Raw genomic sequence first — 22,712 nt, 5'->3', positions numbered from 1 at the left:
GAAGACACGAACAAGAGGATCTATTAGAGCGGCCAGGACGGAAAAGGGAGCTAGACTTACTAGAAGGTTCAGAGCTCTAGGCCTCTGCAGGCTTACTGTCAGATCTCGGATATCATATCTCATATCTCACATCTCGGGTCAGATCAGATCAGCTTAAACTTGAAACAAGGGGATATGCAGTGCGATGCTGCCCTGTGAGACATCACGGGACCTTATTAAGGCTAGAAGTTTCTTTTTCCGAAGGACCTGAGGGAGGCGAGGCCATTCTGAGATTTCAAAGCAGTCTTGACTTTTAGTTGATTAGTCTTTGTGGAGGTCACTGGTCACTGGTCACTGCTTGAAGGCAGATGCAGGGCGGAATATAGGTTCACGTAGAGACGTAATTAATATTATATTATACTATTATCTTATATTTTACGACTATCATCTTATATTTTACACTATCATCATCATTTGACGTGGATATCATCGTTCTTACATTCCGTATTTGACCGTAAATGTAATACTCTTTGATGCCGTCGCGGGCGTTTGGATACTAGCATCGTCGTTCCCTGGTCCGTGGTTCGTAGATCGTCTCTTCATACCGCATAAAAACATGATTTTGGGCAACGGTTCTGATTCTATTTCCCTTCTTTTCCCTTCTTGCCTTTTGTTTCTTTTCGTTTTCCCTTCCTCTCCATTTCCCCCCCCTTATCTAATCCCATGGCCTGTGCAGAAAATAGAAATAGAAATGGAAGGAATTGGAAAAAAGGACATGCGCGTGACATATTTTTGAACCACTTACATGCAATGAATCAGAGAGGCATGGAATCTGTGCCTTGTATATTTGATACTCTGACACTCTGACACTCTGACGACTTGGCGATCTGACAATCTAAGCGTTTCATAGCCTGGTACACCATACAGTGGTCCACATATGTAATCTTACGTCCAGACTCCAGACTACTCGTATATTCGTATATTCGTATACAGTATACTCATGTTTGCTGACCAAGCCCATTGCTTGCTTGCTTGCTTGCTGACCATGCAGACGTTTAGTCTTTTATCTTTTTCTTTCCCACCTCCAAAAAGAGTTCTTGTCATTTAGTTTTGGACATTTGGACTTGTTTTTGCTGACTAGACGGACCAGGCTGAATATGCTGACCAGTCACCACGCTGAAACATGCAGTCACGAAATGCAAAACGTGAAACGTGAAACATGACTATGTTATGATATCGTGATATCATGATGCCATGATACATGATAAGTATACTATGCTCTCTGTCTTGTCTGTCTTTCTGTCTGGGGAGAGAGAGAGTGTGTATGTGTGTGTGTATGTGTGTGGTTGTGTTTGGAATGATACATGTCATATCTCATTTTCATTTTCATTTTCATTTCCATTGTGTTTTGTACTTTGTTTCATAAAATTTGTTTCAGAAACTTAACCTCGATCTTAATCTCACCTCACCTCAACATCAACGTAAGCCTCACCTCAGCCGTTAGTCGTCAGTCGTAGTCATCAGCCATTAGGCATTGATTCTCAGCATCCAGAGTCAACAATCAATGGTTAGCAGTCAGCGTCAGTAATCAGCAGGCAGGATTAGTTCTCAGCTCTCAGCATATCCCCGCCTCGCCCCTTTTCTCTATAATGTTAGTCAAGGCATAGCAGCGTAGAATACCAAGTTAGGCATCAAATAGAGTCGACGTTGCGGAGGGTACAGAGTAAAGGTAAAGGTAAGGGCAAAAGGTAGAGGTAAAGGTAAAGGTAAAACGTAAAAAATAAAAGGTAAAGGGTGAAGGCTAAAACAAACTGAAATGCTGAAATTCTGAAACGCTAAACAAACGAAAAAAAAAAAAAAAAAAAAAAAAAAAAAAAAACGAAAGGAGATGGGGCGTCCACGCTCGATATGATACGGGGTATACAAAATGTGGATTCAATAAGAATAGAGACTAGTACATCAAAGTCAACATTATGAAGTGTACGCATGAAACTGAATGCTGAACAAGGGGGAAAAGATAGGGGATGAGTGGGGCGTAATGCGTATTCGGGCGAAACAAGATGTAGACTCAATCAGGGCAACGATGGTGGAAATGGAAGAAATGGAAGAAATAGAAGAAATGGTAGAACACGGGTAGAAGGTAGGTGGGAGGTGCCTGGGAAATAAGCAGGAAGGAGAAGAGAATGGGAGGAAGAAAGATGGGAGAGGGATAGGATGTTTGCTGTACTAGCTATTGCTAGAACAACCAAGGAGACAGTTACACAGGTGTGTCGTGGGATGATTCGGGCAGGTATGAAGATAGAAGATAGAAGATAGATAAAGGAGATAGAGGATAGAAGATATGGAGAAATGGAGACATGGAGGGTGAATGGAAAAGAACTTAACAGAATATCTGGCACGATACGGACGTCTGATGAAATGCATGAATTCTTGTCTGGAGCAGACGAGCAGACGAATGAATAGAAGGGGAAAAAGAAACAAGAATACATAAGAAGTGAGAGATGGCTGGATGATAAATGAAAGGCTAGAAGAGTGGATGGATAAGTGAACAAATATAAGGATTGGAAAAAACTGGCAAAAAAGGATGCAAGCAATGTACGGAAGTAAGGAATAAGGACAAAGGCGAAAGGCGGAAGGCATAGAAGTATCTAAATGATAAATCGGACACGAAAATAAGACGATCGATGATAAACATCACGCAAAAATAATCACAGTAGGTAGTTATACATCTTTCATTGTCCTCGCACAAGCTCACTCTCTATATCATGCGGTTTGAATGTAACATGAGACGAGTGTTTTGCAAATGAAACACACAAACACGCTCTCCCTCTGCGGTCTACCACAGTCACACACAGTTCCTCTCCGCGCAACACGTTGACAAAAGACTACCATTCTATCGTATCGTAAGAAACATGTCCATTACATTCCGCCCCTAGCTGCAGAAGAAAGCCTATCTACAAAAAGACGTAACTGGCAATGGGCATGCTGGTAGTGGAGAAGAGAAGAAGGCGAGAAGATTTAGTGTCCGGCAGGCTTCTGCGTCTTGGCAGCGGGGTTGCGGGGGTCGTTCTTGTACTCGTCGGCTGCAAAGGTTATTAGTGTGCTGCTGTATAGCGAGTCAAGGTTGCGGAATACATACTGTTGGCGAGGGCATCAGCAAAGGAAGCAATGCCGTAGAAGATGATGGCGCCTAGATAGCAGTTAGCATTTATCGTGTGCCTCATAAATGTTGAGGTGCAATGTGTCGGTGAGCATCGTGAAGTGTTCCATTCCGTCAAACAAAGGCGATAATGAGCTTCAATCGTCGTAGGACCGCGTAGTGGTAATTCATATCAATTTCCCATCCGGTTTGTGATGTTGCTGCCTTCCAATCGGAGACGAATAGATTATATGTTGCAGCCGTCTTTCTTCGTTGATTTTCGGTATTTAAAGGCCTCGCATCTGGATATCTTTTCTTTTCGCGATAGATTATATCGATATGGATCGGCGGACTCAATTGATAATTCGACATTTGACATTCGACATTCGATTCCGACATCCGGCGATTGAAGCTCAGGCACTTCGCATTGACAAAACACAATCGAAATCTCGATTTCCGATATTTATAACTTCGAGACAATATGCCTCGACCCAACCGACACATCCACCTCGATCGATTCAACATACCGGCAGCGTAGAAAGGAGCCATTGGCTTGGCTGTACACAACATAACGTTAGCCATTGATCCAAATTCAACGATTGCTACTCCGCAATTGCCTAGAGACGAGATTGTTCTGGCAATGAGACAAGACAGCAGGCCGTTGGGATTACAGATCCTAAGGACCAAGCGGGAAATACGCACCGACGGGCGCCGGGAACTTCTTGCCGAGAAGAGACATTTTGGTTTTCTGATACGAAGAGCGGAGAAGGAGGGAGATGGGACGTTGTAGGATGCAATTGAGACTCCGCGGGGACCGGATAGATGAAGGCAGTTCGACGTTGCGTTGCGTCGGGTCGGAGGTTGATGGCGAGGAGCTTTCGTTGCGGGTTGCCGGGATTGGATCCAGTGCTGCTTTAAGCCTATTGTGGTGCTGCTTTAGATGTACTTTCTCCGGTACAGAATTGAGTGCTACTAACGAGTTAATTTTGTGTGGAGTGAATGTACCTCAGTACCGCACAATCAAAGGCGACAAAGCTGCGTTAGTGGATTCTACGGTATTGCGTAGCGTGCTAGGCGCGACCGAGGGGACCGAAGGACCACAACACCAACAGCATGTCGATAAGGCTGGCAGAAAGAGTGTAAACAGTGGGGTTGCAAACCGTCAGAGAAACTTATAATCGACGAAATCATTCAGCCTGCCCCGCCATACAATACTACAAGTTACGTTCAGTATAGAGAACTCTTAAAGAAGCGGAACGAAATGTCCTCGTCCCTCGCAGGATGCGTTGCGTCGCTGCAATCTTCCAAGCAGCTGCTCGAATCATCCATTTCGGTCCTCGATTCTGGCGTGCGTGATTTCCCGCGATTATCAAAAGTTTTGCAGACAACAAGGGTACGTGTATAATCTGTTTTTTCGTTAGCAATTTACTGGTCATGACGCCTTTGCTCCTCCAATCTGCACCACAAATCTGGACGTTCTGTGCTAACTACCAAACCCAGCACTTTGAACTGATATCGGAATCGGAACTGCAAGCTGCACAACAAGATCTTCTCGATGAGATTGGACCCGAGGTGACACGTCTTCTCGACCGCGTGAGCACTCATCTCGACAAGCTCGAACGACGTCAACAATCTCTTATTGCAAAGGCAGAGCTGCAAGAGGTGCGGCTGTCGCAGGCGTATGGAAAGCAACCGTCATCATCTGCGTCAAGTCGGAAGAGTATGGGCTATGGCATCAGCGGAAGAGGAACGGAGTCGAATAGAGGAACTGGCGTCGAAGCGTTGAGGCTGAAACATTTGCGCCAGAAGAAGCAAAGATTGAGCTACGCAGTGGAAACACTAGAGTTACAGGCACAGCAGAGAGAAAGGCAATTGAGAATGAGTATGGCTGCGCAGTGACCACGGAGAAGAGATTTACATTTTTTTTTTGCATAACCTGGCGTTTCGAATTGGGATTGGCAACACGGTGCCAAAATTTATCATTGATTTGATTGTGAAGAGGTTTGGAGGCGTTGCAGAAGGAGGATTTCTGCCAGAATATTGCTATATGGGTATCTCAATTGTATGAAGCTTTGTGAATAGAATCTACTTGCTTGGAAGACAATGCTAGTCCTCGTTTCCCATGACAATGTCAAGAGACTTACGGCTTACTGCCACATTGTGTTCCAATGCGCTGAGCTTTGCCATGATAGCCAAGAGGCTCGGGTCCTGGCTCTGTACCCTTACTTTTTCTTTCACTTTTACTGCCTTTCCCCTGTATTGAAACTCTTCCTCTGCCTCATCGTGGTCGGGTTTTCGTGTAGCACCAATGGCCGAGGCAAGACGGTCACGTAGACTGAAGCCTGAAAATGTATCTGGCGGTGCGTGGGCAGGGTCTAATGTGCGTAGGGAGAGCTCCAGTGCAGCGTCTGACACGGACAGATGGAAAGCCACATTTGAGGGTAGCGGGGGGTCGAATACCTATGAGACGCGGGTCAGCCAGTAACGATAGCTTCGGAAAAAAACCACACGCACCCTCTCGTCAATAGGATCGTCCCACCAATTGCCCTGGGTCGTCAAGCCCTTCAATTCTAGCTTGGCTTCCTGTATGTAGTCAAAGAGCAAGCGCAATTGACCGGAGATGAAGTTTGCATTTTTGGCATCGCCCGTCCACGTCGAGACATCAACAATATCCAGAGACTGATTGATCAAATTACGCGCAGTGGAGAGCTGGTTGAGCACAAATGGTGGTGCGTCTGGGGATGATGAGAGCAGCAGCCTGTAGCTCGATGCTCCTCGCGGTGGAGGCAGAGAAGGGAGCTTCACATGAATGTCCTGCTCATTGATCAGCAATTTGCCCGATGGTGAAGTCAACTGTGTCTCCACAGAGGCATAGCCAACGTACTCCTTTGACGATCCTCGATCCGACACGTGTGACGAAGCCTTTGATCGTCTCCGATCTCTGTGACGAGAGCACAAGCGTCGATCCGGGTTCTGTGGGTTCTAGCAGGGCCACACATTCCTCAAGACCGGCCCGAATAGAGGCCAACGTCTCCTGGAGCGATTGCAGGAGCCATTCTAGCTCACGAACCTGTTGCGGAAAATCTAGAGTCAGAAGCTGGAAGCTATCAAAGTGACATATTGCGTCGGATGTGTCATTACCAGAGACTCTTCTTCTTTTTGGATCCGCTCTTCGGTCGAGATGGGCGGGTAGAGGGCCGTTGACATGACGCAGTAGGGCTAGGATGCTACGCACGAATCAGGCACACTGACATTATTATTCGGGGTCAGCTGTGGATTAAGGTGCTTATGGGAAGCGATCTCGTAAGAGTCAAAAGGAAATAGTACAGGACGGCGTAGGCTCACGATTGTTGACGCTTGGCGTTTAGGGATGTCGATCAACACAACTGTTAGTTCATTGGCTTTATTTCGATATCAAATCAATTTACGATATTCAAAGTGTCAAGCTTTGAGGCTCTAATGCCACGTTCTCAATCCTGTCCAATCCGTGGTCTACTAGACTCAAGGATCGTCACAGGCATTGAACTGTGAAGCTCAACTCAATTCGGTTACGTAAAGGGCATAGCGCAAGGATGGGATCAACCACCAATCACATGATGAGTTGGCTGTGCTCGCCTGCCAGCCAATCAGAATCCATGGTAGCTGTATCTCTGTGAAGGAGGAGAAGGTGACGTCAGAGTTGAGGTGAGGTGGTTGTGGCTTGACTCGTCCACAACTGGGCTGAAGAGTTGCTTGAATCACGACGGACACGGCCAACTTGGGAGCTCGATAACGTCTCTTCCTTACCACTTCCGTCTAAATGGACTGGAAGAGATGCTATGGAAATCATGGCTAGAGGCATTATTGTAATGATACTGTATGTGAGTACCAGAGTTTTCTATGATCATGTCCAAGCTTGCTTTTACTCTCGCTGGTCATGCGATCATTGGCTCTCTGGCCGACGGCTGGTCAAGGATGCAACCAGTAATGTGCAACCAATACAAGAAGTTTCCTAAGAACAGGGAAGTTGAGGACGAAAATCCAGGTCTGGGATGTGACGATGACGGATGAAGGATGGAATCGATGATGTCTGAGCAAAACCTTGGGCCTCGATCGACTCTAGGTCCATCCCGCACCTTTTCCCTTTGTCGCCCCCAATTAAACTTGGGCGTTTTACCTCGCTCTACAGTAGTTCTGTACGCTACCGGCTACTTAAGTCATAGCCGAAAGACTCTAAATGGTGAACCCTGGCCTTTGGGCGGTGCAAAGGAAACCATTACGTCGTTGTGTCCTTCATCCCTATGAAACCCTTCCTTGCCCACATTCCAGCCCTTTTTCTTCTTCCACTTCACAGGCATCTCTCTCCTCTCTCGTCGCCAATTTACCTACATTGGAGCATTTGTCTTGACTTGGGTTTTTACACCTGAATCTTCCATTGACCTTTTTCATATTGATATAATAATATTATTACGCCTGTATTCGGCGACTGCTCCCTTGTTACTTTTTACTTGCTCTCGACGGTCATTAGTCAAATCTGCCCACCATGGGTGCAGCACGTAAGTTGAAAATATGTTTCGCAGCCTAATTTACTGAATGATGGACACGTATGGCTTACGACTTGAAATTCAGGGCCCGGCATCGCCTTTGTGTCGCTCTTCTTGACCGCAGGAGCTCTGCTCCTCATGTTCTTCGTGATCCTCGGTGGAGCAAAGAACCATAATCCCCTCAACGACATCTACTTCCTCCAGGTCAACACGCGGGGTATTCCCAATGCCCAGACGGTGTCGCGATGGACCATGTACCACATTTGCGGTGTCGTCAACGGCAATAACGTGAACTGCGGAAAGTCTCACCCTGCCTATCCATTTGACCCGCCACGAAACTTTGGAACCCAAGTCGACATTCCCTCGTCCTTTATTGGGTATGTAATGCGCCTTTGTCATTGAGTGTGCCCCGTACTGACAGTAAAAGTACGCACAAATATTATTACATGTCGCGGTTCATGTTCGCCTTCTTCTTGATCGCCCTCTTCTTTGGCATCTGTTCCCTCTTTTTGGGACTGCTTGCCATGTGCAGCAGACTGGGAGGCGCCATCTCTGGCTTCATGTGCTCCGTGTCCCTCTTTTTCCAGACCATTGCCGCTGCTCTGATGACGTAGGTCACCCATCTCTTCAAATCATTTTCATTGCTTGCAAGTACTAACTGCATCATAGTGCTTGCTACGTCCTCGGCCGAAAGCACTTTAGAAACGCCGGCCACTCTGCATCCCTTGGCGTCAGGGCCTTTGCATTCACCTGGACTGCCGTTGCCTGTCTTTTCTTGTCGACAATCTTGTTCTGTATGACTGCTCTTGTAGGCCGCAAGAGCGAAACCACATACACTCGTCGCTCGAAAGGCAGTTTCTTTAGCAGAAAGCGAAGCACTCGTTCGCGCGGCAGCTTCGTCGACAACGAGAGCCAGCGCCGAGTCAAGGACGAGTACGCTTAAATGGCACTTGCAGTGTCCTAATGTACGCGACGGAGAAAACGTATTTGAACAAGCTGGATATAATACCCATGGTGTCTTCTCTTAATTGTTGCACCGATTGATTTGATGAGCATACGATTCCCATGTCTTGATTACACCTAATTCCTTTTATCGTCAATATTCCCTTGCATTGCAGTTGCAAGTGCAGCAGAAGAAGGGTCATGATATCGTCTGAGTTCCGATCAGGTCAATTTCCTGTCCTCTGAACATGTCTTCGTTTCTTTTTCTTCTTCTCCCTTAGGTATTTAATGTGTAGTAATATGCCTTATATATAGGATGCACAGTATGCAATACGAACATCTCTATAGTCCACTAAATCAATCAGTTTCAATGGTCAGTGCATGAGGAACCACCTTTTGATTCCCCATTCTGGTAGCCTGCATATTCTGTATGATAGATTGCGTGGTTCAATCCATGCATGTGATATTCGCATAATGATATTTTGTGCAGGGATGTGCCCACGTAATGCAACTGGCTATTTCGAAGACAATTTCATCCTATCAGACTGCCCGCATATTTCATGACCGCCCATTCCACTCGTATTATTCCTTTTCCCGGAGACCCTGATTCCTGATCTACGGAAATGTGTGGTGACCAGTCCCTTTTTCCGCGGGTAAAATCCACACTTTTACACGGCATCCTTGCTAACCAGCGAAAAGGCCCCCTATCTCGTCGGCTCTACGCGCATCCTCTGCGCCCATGGGTCAGCCCGGTCTTTTCACCAATGACATTGCTTATAAAGAGCGAGGCCTTTATCCATCAACCACTCATACGATTTGTCGGTAGCATCTCCTCGGGCCAAGGTGGGATGGATCGATTCGGGTAATGGAGGCGAGGAGATAGTGGATCAACCCTAACTGTTGTCAGTATGGAGAGTCTTTCTCCGAGGGGTCTCTATCGCTGCTTTGGTAGGCGGAAGAGGCATTGGCGGCGATGGCGTTATCCGATAAGCTCCCTTTATGTGTCTCATGGCAGAAAAAGTTCATGGCCCCACCACAGGGATGGAGAGCACTCAGTCATAACATTCAGCATACACTTTTGAACTTTTTCAATTGCCTCGCAAAGGATGATGGAACATCTTCAATAGCTGCAGTCTCGCTCACTGGAAACTTTCAAGGAGAATATCCAACGATTGTCTTACCACTGCGGGAAATCTAGGAGAGCAGCAGACCCTGCCCCGAAGGCTGACGTTGGTGGATCTGAAGCAAAGAAAACATAATTCGACGTCCAGTATACCAATCTCTGCCAAGCATGACACCAGCTCTTCTCACTGCCGTGGATTCTACCTCCCACGTTCACCTTATCATTGGATCGAATCCCCTCGCCGCAGCCAGATGTACGCGATCCGTCCATGTCGGCGCGCGGCCGAAACTAATTGCACCTGCAAACGCCGAGCTGCATTATAGTGTGCAAAAGCGCATTGAAGATGGCGAGGTGGAATGGATACAACGAGAGTTTCAGGAGGACGACCTCCAGCAGCTGGGCAGAGAAGAGATTGACCGTGTAGTGGACGCAGTGTTTGTCACATTAAGCCCAAAAGATCCATTGAGTATGCCTTTCCTAAGACAATTTTTCCTTCTTGAGCAAACAATAACAAATACATTCTAGGCGCACACATCTCATCTCTTTGCCGCCGCCTTCGTATCCCAGTCAACGTCGCTGACGCTCCTAATCTCTGCACATTTACCCTTCTTTCCACACATACCGATGGCCCTTTGCAGATTGGCATCACAACCTCTGGACGCGGGTGCAAATTATCGTCTCGCATTCGGCGCGAAATCGCCGCTGCATTGCCCAAGGGGCTTGGTGACGCAGTCGAACGCTTAGGTACGGTGCGACGCAGAATATGGGAAGAAGATCATCGAAGCAAGGCTACAGACGGCGGCGAGCTCGAAGTCGAAGAAGACGAGACCGGTCAAAGCGCGACATTCAATCAACTTGTACAACCCGAAGACGAAGATGCCATTCGTTCCCGGCGGATGCGCTGGCTCAGCCAAATCTGCGAATACTGGCCTTTACGCCGTTTAGCCAGTATCTCTGACAAGGACGTTGACGCTGTTCTGCAAAGTTATACTGGCCGCCGACCAAGCCACAAGGAATCAGCAAACGGTACATCATCCGACCACATCACCTCTGCCGATGAGGAAATAACCTCCACCTCATCAATCACTTTCTCCAAAGACCTGACAAGGCGCGGGCTTATGGTCCTCGCGGGCTCTGGGCCCGGCAACCCCGACCTCCTCACGACCGCAACCCACAAGGCCATTCTCGCCGCGGACTTGATTCTTGCCGACAAACTCGTGCCCGCACCCGTTCTCGACCTCGTTCCGCGGCGGACACCAGTGTACATTGCGCGCAAATTCCCCGGCAACGCAGACAAGGCGCAAGAAGAGCTTCTGGAAATGGGCCTCGAGGGTCTACGAGCCGGCAAAGTTGTCGTTCGTCTCAAGCAAGGAGACCCCTACATTTATGGCCGCGGCGCAGAAGAATACGACTTTTTCCGCGCACATGGATACACACCTGTAGTTTTGCCTGGCATTACATCTGCTTTTTCTGCGCCCTTGTTCGCCGCCATCCCGCCTACCCATCGCGGCGTCGCCGATCAGATTCTTGTTTGTACCGGTACGGGTCGAAAGGGCGCGGCTCCGGATCCCCCGGCCTATGTCAAATCCCGAACTGTCGTCTTCTTGATGGCCCTGCACCGCCTGGGAGACTTGGTCGACTCGTTGGTTAATTTCAAGCCGACCTCGCCGGTGTCCTCCACCGCTACAGGAGCATGGCCCGCGTCTACGCCCTGCGCGGTCATTGAACGCGCCAGCTGTCCCGACCAGCGCGTCATCAGGACGACTCTCGAATACGTCTGTGCCGCGGTCGAAGAAGAAGGCAGCCGGCCGCCTGGATTGTTGGTCGTGGGGAACAGTTGTGACGTTTTGATGCCTATTCCGGCCAGTCCATCGTCACCTTCATCACCTTCCTCGCCCTCTGCTGATCCTTTGTCTGCCGCTGCTCCTGTGCCTGCTCCTGCTCCTGTCAACGGATCGGATGTTGTGTCCACCGAGACCGCGTCCAAGGGTACCCAGTCCATTCAATCGCAACAACAGCAAGCAAAAAGAAAATGGGTCGTCGAAGACGGATTCAAATCCTACGACGACTTGATGGCCGCATGCACCGGCGTGGGCGACTTGTCTGCATTGGATTCACTAAAGGAAGTTGAAGTCCAGCCCGAGTCCTAGCCTTATTCATTTACTCATTTATTCGTTTATGCATTTTTTCTTTTTCTTCTTTTAAAAAAAAAAACATCCAGAGAGCGAAAAAACAAAAGTTGGCAAAAGCGAAACACCATTTTCGGCGTTTTGATAATTTTGACATTTTTCGGCGGGGAATTTTGTAAGATGATATTATATCCTTGGACGATTTTCTTTTTGTTTGTTTTTCTCGTCCTCTTTTTCTTATCTTTTCTTTTCTTTGGTTTTTATCTTCTTCTCGTTTGCACACTCTGCTTGTCCCAGAATCCGGGAGCGTTTTATATCATTGTCAATATGTATCATTTCTCATTTATATTCTCATTCTCATTTTCATTCTACCTATATATATTCAACATACGGTATACCATACGTACCCTGTAAAAATCACAGTATATACCATATCAACATTTTATAAGAGGAAATGCAAAAGTATTTACTAGTTTCAAATGTCCAAGATTCCAAACTTGTTTACTTCAACTGTTCCACTGTCCATACCATTTCCATCCCTCGAAGAAAAGAGTTACGGACTGTAAGGTATGTATGTATGTGCACTGTGCACGTGTTTGTTGCCAACTTGTCATTCAATTCAATTTTACAATGAGGTGCTGGATGCAAATTGCAATGGAGCATTGGAGCGGAATTTCAGAAAAGTGGGCTGCCGACGCAATATGCATCAGCGGTCAGCCCCATCTGGGACGTGGACGTGTGTCGGCGTGACGAGGCTCGGTGAGGATGATATGCGTGTCGACTGCGACTACGGCTACGTAAAAAGGCCGGGATGCTAAAGGCTAAAGGCTAAACGCTAAACGAGGCCGGAAAGGGGTTTGTTGAGGGAAGAAAGATGTGACCGTGTGACTACCTTACCTGAGAAGGCTCAGAGGCTCAGACAGAAGGGTTGAAGACTTGAGGTCAGGTATATATGCAGAGGAGGGGGTGTGTATTTCTTGGGTCCTGGGATTAGCCTGTCGAATATATATGCCAATCCAGCAAACCGTGGACGGGTTGAAACTGGGACTTTAGGGGGAAAAAATGTCACAGGCGGTCCCTTGGACGTTGAATAAAATGGTACATTAAGTCAATGAATGGACTGTGTGGTAAAACGAGCACCCCTGCCACAGGGCAAATATAAATAGATAAATTTGGATATCGACGGGACGAATGCATACAATTAAGAGGATTATATAGATGGATGGATATATGCTGGGTACTAATATTAAACGGTAAACCTAGAGGGGTGGTTAAAAAAAAAATAGAAAAAAAAAAAATTAATCAGTCTCCCAAATGGCAGTGTTCGACTCGAATTCCCGCAAGACCTCGCGCGAGATCTCCCATCTCGTGAATTGCGTATTGCTGACGGCGTTGTTGATGGAATTGTTGGCTCGCGGTTTGGCGGTTGTGGGGTTGTTTAGTGTGGATGCAGAACCAGAACCAGAATGAGCAGACTCAACGCCGTCGGCATGAGCAGTAGTAGAAGAAGGATTCGAAGAACAAGAAGGAGAACAAGGAGAATGAGAAGAACAAGAAGTAGAACAAGGAGGATGAGAAGAAGGATGAGAAGAACTGCTAGGCTGAGAGATTGGAGCGGAAATGGGCTCTCCAGTCACCATACATCGGAGCATGTTCTCGCACCACCGGCCCTGGGGGGTAGTACTCTTGCCAAGCGCCTTCCAGGCCATGCGCAGGGGAAACAGCAAAAAGAGTTCGCCCGCGCTGCGCTGGTGATCGAGCAAATGGTAGTGCACGCCACGACAGACCTCGATGGCGGCGCCCGTGGCCATTTCATTGAGATCAGCCGATGGGAGGGTACGTAGTTCCGTGTCATTTGCAGTATTGGAGGGGGACGAGGGCGAAGGAGTAGCAGACGCAGATGCAGATGAAGAGGGAGATGGAGAGGGAGATGGAAATGATGAAGATGGGGAAGAAGAGGAAGAAGGATGTGGAGAAGGAGAAGCAGAAGCAGAAAAAGAAGCAATAATCTTGCTGTTTTGTGGCCTATGTCGATCGTTTACAAACGGATCAAGAGATGTAGGACTCCATTTGGCGCCGGGGTCGGCGCCGGTGCCGGTGCCGGTGCCTACACCACCTGGACCCGAACCCGAACCAGAGAGCTGCTCGTCAACAGATTGGGCGACTTCAAGCGCCATGATGAGAACGGCGTTATACAATCCAATCTCGTTGGCTAGGCCGAGTTTCTCGTAGAAGTATATACTCGGAAATGGACACTCTGCACGATCAACGAGCACTTCGTATCTCGCGCGCGGGTTCCGTGCTTCCCATGCCACGCGCCATCGGAATAGGGCCTGGAGAAGAGCGGTTGTGCGGCTCTGGATTTCCAAAAGACGAACATAGCAGTCTGTAGGGTCGGAGGAAGATAGTGCCTCGTTGTGATCCACGACGAGATCGGGAATGTCGGCGTACACGTCCATGAGATGCTGCGCGAGGTCTTTTTTCAAGGGGTCTTCCGACCACGGGAGAGTCTTCCATTCCGGTCGAGACATAAATGTCCGTCTGCGCGTCACAAGTGCAGAGAGGATCACGGTGGAGCGGCTGCTTTCGAAGATGACTCGCTCTGTGGGAGTAGCGTGTGCGGCTGCTCCGCGCTGTTCAAAGATTCGACCCAGTCCAATAGCATGATTAAGCCATGCGTTTCGGGTAGTGAGGTTGAGAAACTGTATGAAATGAAAGGGTTAGCTCAATGGTTTATCCTATTGTAAAGGACACGGAGACTGCTTGGGGTCTGACTAAGGGAACGCTATTTGTACCTCAAAAATGCTGAGCATGTTGACGCATAGAAGCGTCTCGTTGGAATAGCATTCGGACGGAGAGGCAATCTTCTTATGCAGGCCCGCCAGAGCAGAGCAGTACAATTGCGTTCCCCGCATATACATGGATTGCTGCCCCATTCGTCTGCCAACGAATGCTATGACCAGCGATTCCAAACATGTTGTGGCTAGCGGCTTATCGCGCAGCAGGGCGAAGCTGTCCAAAGACCATGGCACTACCTTATCTTTGCCTGTTTTGTCCAAGTTCAAGAAGCCTTTGAGCATGTTGAGGAGCATATACGTCAGACAGGTCTGTGAGTCGATTAAAAGCGAATTTGACATGGCGACAGGCTTGACCTGCAATGATTCGGGCGAGTTCGAACGACCTGCTTTGCGCTCCAGGCGCGGTCGCTCGTCGATAAAGTTGGCTTCGCGATAGCCATCGCAGTTGATTTGCGCTTTTTCGCAGCGTCTACACGTCGGACGGGTTTCATCTGTATTAAGTGTCAGTGCATGAAAGAAGAATTGAAGCAGTAAAGCGACACATAATACTGACCGCACTTGAGATGACGCCGCCGACAGGTTAGGCAGCCTTTGGAACGACCTGGGCGGCCTACCATGCTTATGTGTACATTGGAATTGCCGCAAAGATTAGATGCTTAAGAACAATGGCGGAATTAGGGAAACCGTTTCAGTTTGTAAAAGAGCTATACACAGGACCAAAAGTCAATTCGATTCATCATGACAAAGGGATTCTTATCTCCCAAGGCTGACGTCGGAAATCAGCGGGGCTGTGACCGACACTAGAGAAATGAAATTCCAACTTAAGCTTTTGGCCCCCACCGTTGGACTCGGACCCTGAATCTAATCTGTCCAACTTCGGCATCGTGTGTTTACATTTCTCTTTTTTTTTTTGAGAGAATTTTAACACTACGACGAGAGGTTCTAATAAAGGAAAGAGTATCGTTTAAAATTGTTTAATCTATTTTATCATTGCTTCCGGATATACGGCGCTGAATATTGACTGACTACACGTGGGTCATTGCTATCCTCCAAAGGCGAAATTCCCCTGGCTGATACCATTCTTTTCAATATATCTCTCCAGCATTCGGCTTTGACATGAGACCTCTCGTTGAGAAATGTACTTAGCTGACAAATAGCTATCCATCCAGTTGAAATATCTGCCATTCTTGTTACTGTGCCGGTAGACGGCTGCAAACAACGACCGCGTCAGATTGTCAACAAGTGCCGTGCAAATATCAAGCAAGGCATGCACAATGAGATCTGAACAACGCCAAGAGAATGTTTGTTGGTTATTGCTAGTTTCTAGAATCTATACGCCTCAAAATAATGTGTATCACCCAAGGTCAGTGCGCAAACCGTTTCTCCGTCGTCCACTCGAATCCACCTTCTGGCGCTGGGCCACAACGCCGACAGCTAAACGAATGAAAATACCCATTTGGAAGACCAAATGGGTTTCCCATGTCTGTTTCGAACGAGCCCCTTCATTCGTATTCTCATTAGAGCACGAAAGGACCGAACGTGAAGTTGAGAGCCTGTTCTTCGAGCGCGTTGAAAAAGTGACCCGTGAATACGCAACCTTCAAAATCATCTCTCGTCGCCCAAATTGCCCATTTTTATCTCAACTCCTTTTTCGCCTTTTATCTTTTAATAAAATCGATAATTGAACAAATCAGTCGAATTACGGTTGTTTATACAGCCAACCGCAGCCGCACCGACGATTAACTGTGAGAGCGCCGTTTAACGCTCCACAGTCCTTCTATCGGTATTTTTATATCCCTTCTTATCCATCATTTTGTGATGGCTGGGATAGGACGTATAGTCCATAATACGTCTGTTCGAAACCTGGAACATTGTCCAAGTCCTACCGTTATGAATCCTAAATCCAACCGTCAGTCATCCGTTCCTGTCATCCTGTATTTCTCCTTTGAGTTATACTCACGGTATCTTCGCCAACTCATTCAATGAAACTGCCACAAACGCTCATTGTCGAGTGGCCCATTTCGCTTTTTTATCGAACCACCAGGAGGCACTATGCCTTACTGCGTTCTCTCCTCTTAGCGCAAGAAGATGTAACTTGTTTGATCCGGGGCTGCCGTTCTTTCCTTTGGGTTTTTGTATATATATTTCGTAATGTTATTGTAATCCTCTCGGCTGATAGATAGCTTGTATATGTCGTCCCTGGGATACCAGTCTGCCGATGAAACGAAGCCGTAAGGCCTCGTGCATATCACGAGAAACGACCAGCATTGTTTTGCCGAGTGTTATTTATTTTCGAAAGTCGGATTCGAATAGTTGTGAATGTGTTTCCTTTATTTTGAAATTTTTTTATCATTTGCTGTGTTGCGTATGTCGTTGCAAGTCTGGCGATTTTATTATCGAGCTAAAAGCGTATCGTTTTATATTAGCGCAAGGAAATCCCTTGCGCTGTTCTGATTTTCGTTGTTATATATCGAGTATCGTCGCAATTGGAAATTCCCATAAAATCCGGGAAACATTTTCCGGTAATGTTGGATGTCCGTAATATATATCTCCCCTGCGGTATTATTTAGCCATCGTCAACCATAGAAGCCAGTGAGGGATTTACATACTTCAGTATTTATGGCCATGACCATTCAATTGAAACAACGGTTTATGTTTTTCTGATAAAAGTATACACGCTGACATCAAATTCATGAGTTAGCCTTCGAGCATTGTTTGTGTTCTTCATACATCACCTGATATCTTCGTATCATGTGCACTGTATCGGGTTGCGGAAAGGGCAAGTTCGAACCTCTGCTGTTGCGTGCCCACTGCACCCTGCTCTTCTCTTCGCACTTCCCCCACCAACAATCGAGTAAGAAAAGTAAATCAAGGAAAGAAAAGAGGAAATTATTGAAGAATATATAGAATAACGCTGGAGGGCGAGAACGAAAAGGCGCATTGGCACGGTCGCTATCAACAGTCGTTGGTTTGGCCCAACAAGCAAGGCAATCTTGCAGCATTACAGCACTATGACCAGAAGCTGCAGAAATGTCGGTTGGAAACAACGCAAACGACAAGGGATCAGAAACGGCAAAGATGATTCATCGGAAAGACAACAACCAATGAAAAGAAGTAAAGAAACAATGACGAGAAGGAAAACGGACAACGCAGAACAAGACAAACGGAATCTACGTAACATCGGACAACTGCATTGTCGCACCACATACGTACATACAATAGTACAATTACATCTCTGATTCTTCGTACGACATTCACAGCAATCAGGACTAGCACCTGCAGCTGTCAATCATATCAGAATATCAATCTGCACCAATACTTTCCGTGAATCATTGCAAGCGCTGGCTCGACTCAGGAAGAGGGGTGCGGATAGCGCCGGGTAGATGCATGGATTGCTTAGTCGTTTGCGAATTACATTCATCATACCCCGGTGATATTCTGCAGCGTCCCGAAGAGCCCAACCGCGTTCGAACACGACACACAAAACATGGTTATGATTGCACAAGAAGACTTCCGGAAATGCAAAGAGTACTTGCATTGACGAGGCTGCGAATGGCTCACATAGCTTATAGTAAAATGAGCAAAGCGGGGAAAAGTGAAAAAGGGAACAAGTATGGAGCGAAGTGCCGAACTGCATATCCGTCATGCATGCTGGCTTGATAGATAATAGAAATTACAAGAATGGAATAAAATAAGCTGATCCTGCGTAGACGCCCATACTCTACCACCCCGGCGAGCTTCCGGTCGAATGCTCAGGAGTACTAGACGGCACAAAAAAAAGCAAAAATGGAAAGAGGGGAATAATTACAAACGCCAGGGTTTGAAGCAATGACAAAATGATAGGAAAAAGAAACGATGGCTGGCAAGTCAAACAATAGCTCAATATACTCCCATTCCGCTAGCCTTTACACCCAAAAATGACCGATTGCCAAACTTTATTTCGCTTGTTCTGCCAATGTAAAAAATTTACCATGCCCGTGCAACTATCAACGGTCTCTATCAGACTCCTCCTCAGTTACACTTCGCTCATCACTAGAAGTCCATGCTCGCAGAGAAGGAAAGGCTCTCCAAAAGTTTGCGACATGACTCTGCCGTTCATTGGTGGTTTGAGCAGCAGATTCGTCAGCACGTTCTGGATCGGCTTCGTCTTCTACGTCTTCTGTAATGGGTAGAGCCGACGAAGGTGAGTCGTTTCTTGTCTCCGCAGCCCGTGTCTGGACATCTTGGTACGGCGTACGGATTGGACTGGATGAGCCTTGAGCCATTGACCGGACTACGTCGCCCTTGCAAATTGGGCAAGTTCGCCGACGAGTTGTCAACCATGGAGTTCTGCATAATTTGCGTTAGTAAATGTAACATGAGGAGAACCTTGGCATGCATGTACTTACATGCATTCTGCATGAAACTCGTGACCACACGGAAGGCTCATCACCCTGCTCACCCCATCAATGTATTCCTCCAAGCAAACTACGCATTCCACTTGTCTGCCGGTATACTTTTTCCTCCATTTGGCCAGCCCTGAATTTTCCTTTTCGTGTTCCTGGCCCGCGACGGAAGAGCTCGGCCCATGTCCCGAAGCAGAACCTTGGGCCGAGTGGGCTGCAGGCGTCCGTGGATGAGGACGAGAATCCGGCCGAGGCCCGCCTTGGAGAAGAGGTGAGGCAGCTGACGGGTTTGCTGGTGGCCCAATAGATAATGAAGAAGACGAAGACGAAGACGAAGAGCCCGAGCTCGAACTTATAGATGGGACGGTATGATAGGTCCGGACGGGCAATCGCTCAACTACGGCCTTTGGAGCCCGCCATCTTCGCCTCCGGATTTGAGAGCGGAGTAACAGCAGTGTATACACTACCGTCAAGGTGACCAAGGGACTGACGACAAGCACCAATAGGGTGTCGAACAAAGGACTGGTCGACATGCTTGCTGGAGACAATGTGACCCAGAGACCTTCATGGTCTCCAGACTCGTCAGCGTTACCGGATCCATCAAGCTTAGCAGCTTTAGTACTTGGACTTCCTTTCAAGCCGTCGGTGTCTATATGGATATTAGAGGCCCCTTCTCCTTTCGGTTTCTCATTTGACGTGTCTTCGTCTTCCTCATACTCATCCGCCCAGGAGAGGCGCGAGATCCACCTAAAAAGGCTGCCGTCGCCTTCATCTTCAACTTCAGCCTCTGCTTCGGCATTGTTTTCGTTGGATATGTCCATGGGCTTTCGAGATGGTGCGTTGTTACCGACCTCTTGGCCGGGCTCAGCGTATTCGCCACTGCCAGGAGTAATGCTGCCCCCTTTGAGGCGCTCCTCCTGCTGGCCTTTATAACCCTTGCCAGAACGCGAAGCATCCGTCCCTCCATTTGAAGAGCCTGGGGCATTAGATTTCGGTTTGGATTGTGAAGAGGTTGACTGGTGCTCTGAGCCACTACTGGATTCAATTAGATCGGGATCGCGCCAGTCCTGGACACCAATAACAAATCCATCACCTGAAGCCGGTTTCGAGTATACATCGCCTGGGGCTTTTGTGGATCCTTTGTCAGATTTCCCCTTTGCCGAGCCAGCTTTCTTCGAGCCCGAAGATTCCTCATTGATTTCATCCAAAGCCTCGGAAGGAACCCAGTGAAGGTGACCGCTGCTCGGAGGACGTCTACTGTCCTCTCCTGAACTGCGCGACTGTTTGCTGCTACCAATCCCGAACATCAAGAAAAATGAGCGTATCCACCCTGGGCGTTCGTTATTCTCAGCTGCGTTCGGGTCCTTTGTCGGATTTGAAGATTTTAGGGCTGCGCGGCGTGTAATCTTCTTCGAAGAGCTTGCTTTCTTCTTGGTGTCTGCCGGAGTCTGAGGAGAATGATCGCTAGTTGGGCCTGCCTTTTGCCGCATAGCTTTATCAGTTGTAGGGTTGCTTTTCAAGTCCGCTTTTGCTTTTACCGTAGCACTCTTGACTGCTTTCTCGTCCGCGAATCCTGGAGGAATGAGAGATGACAGTAGATGCGCCGTGGTATGGGACGTAAAGAGCGCTGGAATGCTGACATTGGAGGTATCGCCGCGAGCGTACATGGTGACAAGCCCACCGCCCCGTGTATCATCGCCCACAATAAGCGCTATGCCACCTCGCCGCTGTACCCATTTGACCTTCTCTAAAAATCCACATCCTCCTCGACTCAGTAGAACGACCTTTCCGGCAATCTCTGCGCTCTCCTGAAGCGACTGGATATCGGCGTGGGCAGGGCTTTTGGCTCCTTTGTTTGGGGCAGAATTGGACAAATCATGGCCATGACGTTCGGAGTTTGAAATGTCGGAGCCAGGAAGTGGATGGTGTAGATAGTCATCTGTTCCATCATCCTCGTGTGGGCCGGAGGTCACTGCACTGTCCTGCCCCTTCTCAATGTTCCCTTCAACCGACCGCTTAGCTTTTTCGTTTTTGCGTTCTCCCTTTTCTGCCTGCTTTTTCGAAGTGGACACTTTCTTGAGGGAGCCCTTTGATCCAGATGTCCCTCCTGCTCCAGCTTTGTCCAGTTCACCCCATCCAGGGACGTCGCTGCAGCCTAGCTCCCCTTCGGAGCCTGCTATAATACCACCTCTTCGTAGGCTATCGTCGCCAAACCCACTCCCGACCCAGAGCGGCCCACTCAAGCCTTTAGAGGGTAGGAGAGGCCCAAACGCTGCAGGCCGGGCTAAAAAGAATGTAGAGTTGTCGTCTGTAAGGCTGATGATGGCCGAAGGTGGGAAGAGGGGTGTATTAAAGGAGAAGAGAGCGCGAATACCGCGGGCGGCTCGAGAATCGGTCGCAGAATTTGAGCTCTGTCGCCGAGGATGCGCTGAAAGAAGTGAGAAGGAAGTGAAGACGACCGAGAGGGCGACGAAACATAAGAGCAGGAGAATCAGGCGTGGTAACCGCATGTTTGGAGGATTTAGGACGGCGATGGGGATGAGCGCCCCGTGAAAATGAATGAAAGACGAACCAGCGCCAAACTGAATAGTGCTTGCTCTCCCTGCCACTTGAAGTTGCTAATAAAGACCAGACGATGAAAAAGAAGAAGTTGCCGACATGGATTAAGGGAGTAGCAAGTCGCTCGTTGCTACCTACTTTAGACAACAAGTCGCACACGACGACAAGCTTGGTGGAATCATCATTATTCATCTCAGGCAATAGGATGCTTCTCTCTTTCCGGAGGGGTTCCATAGCCGAGCGGGTAGACTAACTGTCTAACCGTATGCGGAAAAGACCTCTCAGATAAGCTTCGCTTGGCCCCACTCGCCCCAAAGAAGCTGTACTTTCCTGGTATCGACTTATATTATAACACCACTGAAGAGTCATACATCGTTCTACCGGTGCAATGAGATTAAGATTTGGTGACCTTAATTGGTATCTTTCCAATCTCATTGGCATCTCACAATGATATACACATATGTATAATGGGTAGAGGTTGGGTTGCAAAGGGCTCAAGTATACCCAAACAATTTAGTATTCTGCCATGAAAAGCCGTCTTAGTACTTCAGAAGATGATCCAGATGAAGTAATAAAATAAAGTTATCGTGTGAACTGCTACTCGTTTATTTGAAGATATACCAAAGCTCTATCCAGCATAAGCAGTAGACTATTTACTTTTTGATAGTTTATACCGGCTATAGTCTGTTATTTGTCCCCGTGATCTTGTCAATAATATATCATCCTGGGCGTCAATAAGTAAGGTAGGTAGATTTGGTGGTTTGCTGGATAGCTCAGTCACCTAAGAGAGTCTCATTACAATATTCATATTCTCTGATAATGCATCTACCTAGATCATTACATAGAGCACTTGATCGGAGGATCCACTAGCAATATCATTTTATAGTGTAGCTAGTGCCGGTATTTGTATAATCTAGGTATATGCTAACATTACTGGCTCACAAGGCCGAGCTTTGCAAGTGATGCTTGTTGGCTCAAAACTTGAGAATGCAAACCAAATATACATTTCTGAGGCCATTGAGGACTGTGGTGGATATACTACGATAAAATATTTCTAGAAAGGTAGAATCTTTACAGAGATTTCTTTGGCAGCGCTCGTGACGCCAATCCATATATCTGGCAGCTGAGTTTCGAG

The 22,712-nt window shown here is 47.6% G+C and overlaps 8 protein-coding genes across 8 annotated transcripts; 3 read left to right on the top strand and 5 right to left on the bottom strand.

Annotated features, from left to right (window-relative positions):
• Positions 1–2,997: 2,997 nt before the first annotated feature.
• On the bottom strand, positions 2,998–3,857 carry L228DRAFT_271488 (ATPase, F0 complex, subunit J; the record flags this gene model as incomplete). The annotated part of the gene is made up of 4 exons (XM_018335539.1): positions 2,998–3,062; positions 3,119–3,169; positions 3,646–3,675; positions 3,821–3,857. 4 exons carry the CDS (start codon positions 3,855–3,857, stop codon positions 2,998–3,000), a joined length of 183 nt encoding a protein of 60 aa, XP_018184794.1.
• A 392-nt stretch (positions 3,858–4,249) lies between these two features.
• Positions 4,250–5,240, top strand: L228DRAFT_263994 (DASH complex, subunit Spc19). The gene is made up of 2 exons (XM_018334538.1): positions 4,250–4,511; positions 4,619–5,240. The coding sequence occupies exons 1-2, from the start codon at positions 4,380–4,382 to the stop codon at positions 5,015–5,017; spliced, it is 531 nt and encodes a 176-aa protein (XP_018184793.1). The 5' UTR covers positions 4,250–4,379; the 3' UTR covers positions 5,018–5,240.
• On the bottom strand, positions 5,124–6,325 carry L228DRAFT_286091 (hypothetical protein; the record flags this gene model as incomplete). The annotated part of the gene is made up of 4 exons (XM_018336415.1): positions 5,124–5,578; positions 5,633–5,932; positions 6,003–6,188; positions 6,260–6,325. The coding sequence occupies 4 exons, from the start codon at positions 6,323–6,325 to the stop codon at positions 5,225–5,227; spliced, it is 906 nt and encodes a 301-aa protein (XP_018184792.1). The 3' UTR covers positions 5,124–5,224.
• Positions 6,326–7,219: 894 nt separating this feature from the next.
• L228DRAFT_251351 (SUR7-domain-containing protein) lies at positions 7,220–9,004 on the top strand. Its single transcript, XM_018333537.1, has 4 exons — positions 7,220–7,653; positions 7,727–8,018; positions 8,069–8,251; positions 8,311–9,004. The coding sequence occupies exons 1-4, from the start codon at positions 7,641–7,643 to the stop codon at positions 8,582–8,584; spliced, it is 762 nt and encodes a 253-aa protein (XP_018184791.1). The 5' UTR covers positions 7,220–7,640; the 3' UTR covers positions 8,585–9,004.
• Positions 9,005–9,874: 870 nt separating this feature from the next.
• L228DRAFT_215384 (putative siroheme synthase) lies at positions 9,875–11,856 on the top strand (the record flags this gene model as incomplete). The annotated part of the gene is made up of 4 exons (XM_018330077.1): positions 9,875–10,172; positions 10,232–10,732; positions 10,805–11,572; positions 11,729–11,856. The coding sequence occupies 4 exons, from the start codon at positions 9,875–9,877 to the stop codon at positions 11,854–11,856; spliced, it is 1,695 nt and encodes a 564-aa protein (XP_018184790.1).
• Positions 11,857–13,019: 1,163 nt separating this feature from the next.
• L228DRAFT_286088 (hypothetical protein) lies at positions 13,020–15,424 on the bottom strand. Its single transcript, XM_018336414.1, has 3 exons — positions 15,187–15,424; positions 14,631–15,124; positions 13,020–14,537 (listed from the first exon to the last, which is right to left on the bottom strand). The coding sequence occupies exons 1-3, from the start codon at positions 15,248–15,250 to the stop codon at positions 13,134–13,136; spliced, it is 1,962 nt and encodes a 653-aa protein (XP_018184789.1). The 5' UTR covers positions 15,251–15,424; the 3' UTR covers positions 13,020–13,133.
• Positions 15,425–17,276: 1,852 nt separating this feature from the next.
• Positions 17,277–17,778, bottom strand: L228DRAFT_49175 (hypothetical protein). Its single transcript, XM_018336634.1, has one exon. The coding sequence runs from the start codon at positions 17,633–17,635 to the stop codon at positions 17,324–17,326; it is 312 nt and encodes a 103-aa protein (XP_018184788.1). The 5' UTR covers positions 17,636–17,778; the 3' UTR covers positions 17,277–17,323.
• A 398-nt stretch (positions 17,779–18,176) lies between these two features.
• On the bottom strand, positions 18,177–21,754 carry L228DRAFT_263989 (hypothetical protein). Its single transcript, XM_018334537.1, has 2 exons — positions 19,022–21,754; positions 18,177–18,962 (listed from the first exon to the last, which is right to left on the bottom strand). The coding sequence occupies exons 1-2, from the start codon at positions 21,526–21,528 to the stop codon at positions 18,620–18,622; spliced, it is 2,850 nt and encodes a 949-aa protein (XP_018184787.1). The 5' UTR covers positions 21,529–21,754; the 3' UTR covers positions 18,177–18,619.
• Between the last annotated feature and the right edge of the window lie 958 nt (positions 21,755–22,712).

This window comes from Xylona heveae (genome assembly GCF_001619985.1).
Source record: "Xylona heveae TC161 unplaced genomic scaffold L228scaffold_14, whole genome shotgun sequence".
In the NCBI taxonomy this organism is placed as follows: Eukaryota; Fungi; Ascomycota; class Xylonomycetes; order Xylonales; family Xylonaceae; genus Xylona; species Xylona heveae.
This window is presented reverse-complemented; position numbering and strand designations above follow the sequence as displayed.